This window comes from Myotis brandtii, unplaced genomic scaffold, assembly GCF_000412655.1.
Source record: "Myotis brandtii unplaced genomic scaffold, ASM41265v1 scaffold1234, whole genome shotgun sequence".
NCBI lineage: Eukaryota > Metazoa > Chordata > Mammalia > Chiroptera > Vespertilionidae > Myotis > Myotis brandtii.
The window spans coordinates 596,741-603,577 of record NW_005354309.1 but is presented as its reverse complement, the minus strand read 5'-3'; the positions used below and the strand labels follow the sequence as shown (position 1 = coordinate 603,577).

Sequence of the window (6,837 nt, the reverse complement as noted above, 5' to 3'; positions counted from 1 at the left end):
TTGGCTGGAGGCTCAAGATGGTGGTTCTCCCAGAGGCTCCTCAGCCGTTTTAGACGTAAGGGGAAACCCGGCGTTTCCCTGATTCACATGGTAGATGTCTCTACGCTTGTGCACCCCGAAGACGTAAATTGAGGCCGGAATGGCAGCCACAAAGCCCAGGATGGTCAACGCCGCTATGATGATGGTAATGGTGACGGGGTTCCGCTCTGTGTAGAGAAGCAAGGAGTAAATACTCGTACCCCTGGCCCTAGGCTTGCCCATTTAGACCCGCAGGCCCCCCTCAGCTCACCTTGAACATTCATCACCACAGTGACAGTGTATGTGCCCTGTGAGCTGGCCGCCCGGCAGTAGTAGGTACCACTATAGTTTAACCTGACACGGAATGGGATCCCGATGGGGACCTGGGCCATGGAGCCTTCGTGCAAACACTGTAGCTGGGGATCTGGGTTGCCCTGGGCTTGGCACTGAAGGATTTGGGTTGTTCTTTCTTTCCACATCAAGTGCTGAGGACATCTGGCTGGGTCAATCTTGGGACCATCTGTGGGACCACCAAATGATCAGACAAACCCAAGGTCCAATGGGGCAAGAGAGAATCAAGTCTCTCCAAATCAGGAGCTCAAGGAATTCAGGGTCAGAGTGATCTACTCACACAGTACACGCAGCTGGACGCTCCTGTTCTTGTGCAGGACCACCCCATCCACCTCGAGGGCGGCACTGCAGAAGAAGCTGCGTCTGTCGTCCCTCTCAGTGGCGTTTAGCTGAAGCAGCGCGAGCTGTCCCGGGGCTGCAGCGGGAACTCCGTCCAACGTGACCTGGACTCGGGCTCCAGCAGCGCAAGTCACATTCACTATGGTCCCCTGACTGACGGTGGGCTGGCTCAGGTTCATGACGGGCCCCCGGAAGCCTAAAGGAGTAGCGTTGCCTGGGCGTTTGCTATCCACTCCCTCACATCCAGTAAGCCCAGCCCTCCACCCGAATTTTTCCCCTTGGGGTAACCAGGCCTTGCCTTTTAGCTACTCTGGGGCCCCACCTAAGTTGGGGCACTCAGGCCGTCCTGGAATGAAGGCCCCTGCCCCGCCCACGCGGCAACTCCTCCCACGTTGGCGGCTCAGGCCCTGCCTTTCTGGCTTGGGCTTCTCCTGTGCCTTGCCCTTTGGGCTAATGAAGCTCAACCCCCTTGCCCTCACCTCTGCAGCAGTTTTGGCCCCGGCCCCTCTTACTGTAGATGGTCAAGTTCTCCTGAGTCTCCTGGCTCTCGCCTCCCAGGGTCACATTGCAGACAATCTCCTGAGCCCCCTCCAGCTCCGCGCTCGCTGTGGCCGTGGCCCTGGCCTCCAGCTTGTCACCGGAGCTATCGACTGTGGCATTCAGCATCTGGCCCCCCAGCGCCAGTTGGACCTGGGCCTCTGAGGCCGGAAACAGCCCGTCCAGGGTGCAGGCCACGGCCTGGGATGTTCCCACCTCCAAGAACCGGGGAACGAAGAGACGCGGAGGCGTCACTGGCAGGACTGGGGAGCAGAGTGGGAGTGAGCTGGAGGTCTCACACAGCCGTGGACACCCCTTTCCCTGTGACACATTCATACCCCCCAACCAGGGTTCTTCTTTCCCAGGATACCCTGTAACCTGGATCACCCCCTTCCTAGAACACATCTATCTGCACATACTCCTCAAAAATTCCTGCCACCATGGGAATTTTTGAGGCCGCCCGTCCAATGGCCAAGGGTGGGCCTTCCCAGAAGCCCTTGAGGTCCAGGCCACCCCATTCTCAGGAACCTCAGGGCCAGGGCACCCCTGCTCTGGCTCAGCTCATCACCCACACTCTGCAGTCCCTTCCCTCACCGAAGGTTCGGAGCTGCCTGGGGGCTGAGCTGTTCTGGAACAGTCCCAGCCCTTGGGACCGCAGGTCCAGTTCCCAGCGGCAAGAGAAATTGGCACCATGATCATTTCTGCTGGCTAGCACCGTGGTGGTGACCTCTCCAACCGCCAGCTGCTGGCTCAGCACCTCCTGCCCCCGGAGCAGCAACACGGAGAGTTTGGCCCGGGGTGCCCCGCCTGCCACCCTGCAGTGCAAGGTGAGGTTTTTGCCCACAGGATTCCAGGGGAACAGGGATGCCAGCTCCACACGCTCCGGAAACTCTGCGGGTGGGTGGTAGAGGGAGGGGAGAACAGAACTTATCAGTCAGTCTGGCAACCCCCACCCCAGGGAGTGGAGAGGACCCGAGGGTGGCCCAGTGCAGAACTGTGAACTTTGAGTTGATAAACCTAGAGGGCTTAGAAATGTGCTAGTGGAAGTGTTTGCTATTGTCCTTAGCACCAAGATGATTATTTCCTGTTTTGTCAGACAGGGAAATAAAAGATTTGTTTACAAGGACCTTACGGTAAAAAAAAAAAAAGAGCCCTGGCACGTTTTGCTTCGGGACCGAAGGGTCTCCAGCTGATTCCCCGTCAGGGGCACCTGCCTCGGTTGCAAGTTCAATTGGGGGGTGTGCGGGAGGCAACCAATCGATGTGTCTCTCTCACATTGATGTTTCTTTCTCTCTCCCTCCCTCCTCCTTCCCTTTCACTCTGAAAATTAATGGAAAAAATATCCTCGAGGTGAATTTCAAAAAGAAAAAGAAAAAAAGAAAGGGAAAGGGTACTAACGCCTATGACCACTTACGATGTTAACAGCAATTATAAAAGTTCCTATTTAGAGCTTTCCTTAGATTTTGCAAATGTCATCCAGGCATCCACCTTCATTCACATAGCAACTGAGTAAAATGTTCTCTATTATTCTTTTTACAGATGGAGAAACAAGCCCAGAGAGGTGATCTGCCCAGAGAGGCACATCCAGGAAGGGGCAGAACCCAGGTTAGAATGAGGGTCTCCCAAACTTTGGACCTGTGTGTCCACCTGCCTCTTTGGTGTCACATCTAGGGATTTCCCTGGCCCTCCTCCCAGCTTCTGGCCTGGACTCTGGCCTTGGCCTTTCTAAGAGCTTGGCCCAACCCTTCCCCATCAGTCCCAGGTGCTCAAGACTCTCACAGTCTACTTGCCTGGGGCAGCCTCTCAAGGTGCTCTGGCACAATCTTGGGGGACCGGACCCCTCTAGGCTGGGTCCTCTCCCAGGTACAGCTGCAGTGCCTTTCTCAGGCACACAGACCACATCCTTAACCTCCTTGGGAAGCAACTTACGCTCACCTCTGACAACTCGAGTTTGGATCTCAAGCTGTCAGAGAGGCCCATGGACTGGCTGCTATGAAAAATCTTTAACATCTTACTACAATTTTAGAATAATTGACAAGGAGGCCTCCATCTTACTCTTGGGCACCACTGGTCAGGGATAGTGTTATGCTGGTAAATTCTGGTTATGCTTGGGCTCTCAGGGGTGGGGTGGGAGAGCCCGGATAAGGAGCATTTGCCAGTTTCTGTGGTGTAAGTATCCCCAACATGGCTGATATCAAGCTACCCAAAGTGAGATAGAGTTGGGAAGGGATGAGCACAGTCAGACCTCATGAGCCAGGAACAATAGGCTCCCACGCAGCACGGGCCAGAGGCACCTCACAGACACACAGATCCATACGGGTAGATAGACACATGCAGATGTACACATTACACAGAAATATATGTGGATACAAACATATATGTAGACACATATTGACACAGACATCCACAGACACACAGATATTGAAACAAACACACTTGCCCCCACACACAGATAACACAGGCAGTCACACATGGAGATATAGATACAATCATGGAGATACACACTGACAGACACAGACAGACAGACACAGGCACACACACACACAAGCACTAACACACACACACATGTACACTCCCACAAACATAGACAATAACAGATACATATGCTATGGACACACATGTAGGTACACAAATACGTATAGACACTGGCACCCACATAAGAGCATACACGTGGGTACTATACTTATCCACAAAGGCTTCACAAAACAGTAGGCACCGTGAGTGATCTAGTCTGTTGTATGCCTTTTTAAAAAATATTTTTTTATTAATTTCAGAGAGAGGAAGGGAGAGAGAGAGATAGAAACACCAATCTGCTGCCTCCTGTACGCCCCCCTACTGGAGAACAAGCCCACAACCAGGTCATGTGCCCTGACCAGAAATCGAACCGGGACCTCCTGGTTCATGGGTCCACCGGTCCACACTCAACCACTGAGCCATGTTGGCCGGCTCCTCATTGATTTTTAGTGAGAATAGAAGGGAGGGGGAGAGACACACAGAGAGAGAAACATCTATGTGAGGGAGACACATCAATTGGTTGCCTTACGCACACGCCCTGACTGGCCAAGACTCAGTTTGCAACCAAGGAACATGCCCTTGACCAGAATTGAACCTGACATCTTCAGTCTGCAGGCCAACGCTCTAACCACTGAGAAACCGGGTAGGGCAATAAACTATCTATATAAAAGCCTAAGCGACTGTCGCAACTGAAGGGACAACCAAACAGGCTGCGTGGGGCATGGCCAGCAGGGGGGTTAGTGAGGGGCGACCAAACGACTGAGCAGCAGGCTGCGTGGGGTGACCAGGCTGGCAGGGGGGGCAGTTGGGGGAAACCAGGCTGGCGGGGGAGGGCAGTTGGGGGCAATTAGGCCAGCAGGCAAAGGCAGTTAGGGGTGATCAGGCTGGCAGGGGGGGCAATTAGGGGCGACCAGGCCAGAAGGGGGGGCAGTTAGGGGCAATTAGGCAGGCAGGCAGGCATGTAAGCGGTTAGGAGCCAGCGGTCCAGGATTGTGAGAGGGATGTCCAAGAGGTCCTGGATTGGAGAGGGTGCAGGCTGGGCTGAGGGGACCGCCCCCCCCCCGTGCATAAATTTCGTACACCAGGCCTCTAATTCTAAATAAATAAACAAATAAATAAATGCAGAGAAACTCTTGGGAGGATCCATAAGAAACCAGTGCCAGGGGGATTCCCAGTCTGGAAAGGAAGCCTTCACCTGTTAATAAGTCTTGGGAGCCAGACTGCCAGCTTCGCCGCTCAGGGGCTGTGAACCCGACAAATGACTCCACCCCACTGAACCTCAGTTTCCTTAGCTGTGAAATGAGGCTCATAAGTGCAGCACTCCCCCCTCCCCACCTCGCCCTGGGATCTTTGTAAGGATGAGTGAGGGCTAAAGTGGGTGTATACACTTAAAACAGTGGTCACTGCCAGCAGTGCTAGGTAAATGGAGATTTGACATTGATATGCTTTTATACTTTTTTATTTTGGAACCCCATTAATTTATTACCTGCCATAAAAATATAAATAATCAATAAAAGACATGTACTATCATTTTTAAATGCCTCCTGGGACCCAAATAAATTGATTTTACACTGCTGCTCTGTCATATGCTTGAGATGCATCTGTCTCTGTCTCTTACACACACTCACACTCACACTCACACACTCACACATGTCCAGGTCCAAACTCTGGGTCAGAGTCCTGGTCCATTCCTGCAAACTCCAGGCCCACTCCCCCGACTGCCTGAGGCCAGTCCCCGCTTCAGGCACATCCACTCACGGTACACCGTGATGTCAGAGGAGTCTGCCATCTGCGAGCCGCTGCAGATGCCGGAGCAGAAGACCTCACTGTCACTGGTCACATTGCTGAGCCGGTAGGCCTTCCAGCCCAGGCCTTCGCCCGCTTCCTCCTTGAACAGGGATGTCTCCAGGCTGATGAGTTCAGGTTGGGGGCAATCTGTACTGCAGTTTACCAAGAGGGACCCTCCAGCAGGCACCACCGGGTTCTGGGGCTCCACCCGAAGCCGGAACGCCTGCCCCTGGGCACCTGCGGGAACACGGAAGCTCCGCTGCTTGATCCAGTGCCCCCCGGCCCCTGCACCTTGAGGCCCTACCATCCAACACCTCCTCAACCTGAGATATGGCCTTTGCCTTCATGGTGCCTCCAATTCAGTGGGGAAGACAGGTGATGGATCAGGGACAGGAGAGCTCAGAGGGAGGCCTATAGGAAGGAGCCTATAGGAGGAAGTGAATGAGGGAAGCTTCCCGGACGAGACAAGTACAGACAGTTTTAAAGGGTAAGTAGGAGTCAGCCAAGTGAAAGGGAAGAGTGATCCTGGTAGAAGGAAGAGTGTAGGCAGAAGTCAAAGTTTCAGATGGAGCTGAGAGAGAGGGAGAGAGAAAGAGCGAGAGAGAGAGAGAGAAAGAGAGAGAGAGGAGAGAGTTGGGTGGGGAGGACAAATCACATAATCACATGCAGGGACTGGGCCTCGGGAAGCCCTGGCTGAGTTAAGGTCCCACAGCTTTCTCTCCAGGACACTGGTGAGCCCCCAGTCAGATCTGCGTTTAAGGAAGTGTTAGCAGCAGGATGTGGGACGTTTCGCTTTCTCCGGTCCCCCATTCTCTACCAGCCCCCAATTCTAGCCCTCCCCAAGTTGACTGGCCTTACCTGGAGCCAGCAGGAGGCAGCAGACCAGAAGCAGAGAGATGAGCGGAGTCCAGCAGGCCCTGGGCAGTGGCCCCAAAGGCACCATGGTGGCCAGCCTACGGAGGACAGTGCCTTAATGTGGCACTGGGCAGGGCAGAGGGGAGCAGGCGGGGCCACCCAGGAAGCACAGCCACGGCGGTTGAGATTGCAGAAGTCCGGGGGGTGGCACCTTGCCCAGGCCTGGGGAAGGGCAGGGGGGATGTTCTGTGGCCCCGGAGGTCCAGAGTGGGGAACCCCGCTAGGTCCAGGGAGGTGGAGGGCTCTAATGAATCGCCCACTGGGTGGGCCTCAGTTACACTTCTGGCTCCCAAATGAATGCACAGGAAATGAGAACTCAATCCTCTTCCTTTGTTCTCGGTAGGGGTGGGGGTGGGGGTTGGAGGGGGGGGAAGA

General features: G+C 54.4%; 1 protein-coding gene across 1 annotated transcript; it reads right to left on the bottom strand.

The window, feature by feature from the left end:
* Positions 1-6: 6 nt before the first annotated feature.
* ICAM3 (intercellular adhesion molecule 3) lies at positions 7-6,770 on the bottom strand. The gene is made up of 7 exons (XM_005859168.2): positions 6,406-6,770; positions 5,518-5,784; positions 1,840-2,136; positions 1,221-1,508; positions 650-904; positions 290-538; positions 7-206 (listed from the first exon to the last, which is right to left on the bottom strand). Exons 1-7 carry the CDS (start codon positions 6,488-6,490, stop codon positions 13-15), a joined length of 1,635 nt encoding a protein of 544 aa, XP_005859230.1. The 5' UTR covers positions 6,491-6,770; the 3' UTR covers positions 7-12.
* Between the last annotated feature and the right edge of the window lie 67 nt (positions 6,771-6,837).

Bases quoted from the DNA above. Each gene is read 5' to 3' on its own strand.
- ICAM3 (XM_005859168.2), bottom strand. From the start codon at position 6,490: ATGGTGCCTTTGGGGCCACTGCCCAGGGCCTGCTGGACTCCGCTCATC. The intron at 2,137-5,517 runs GTGAGTGGATGT...ACCCACCCGCAG, and splicing joins CTCTGACATCACGGTGTACC to AGTTTCCGGAGCGTGTGGAG. The intron at 1,509-1,839 runs GTGAGGGAAGGG...TCTGCTCCCCAG, and splicing joins CAGGCAGCTCCGAACCTTCG to TCCTGCCAGTGACGCCTCCG.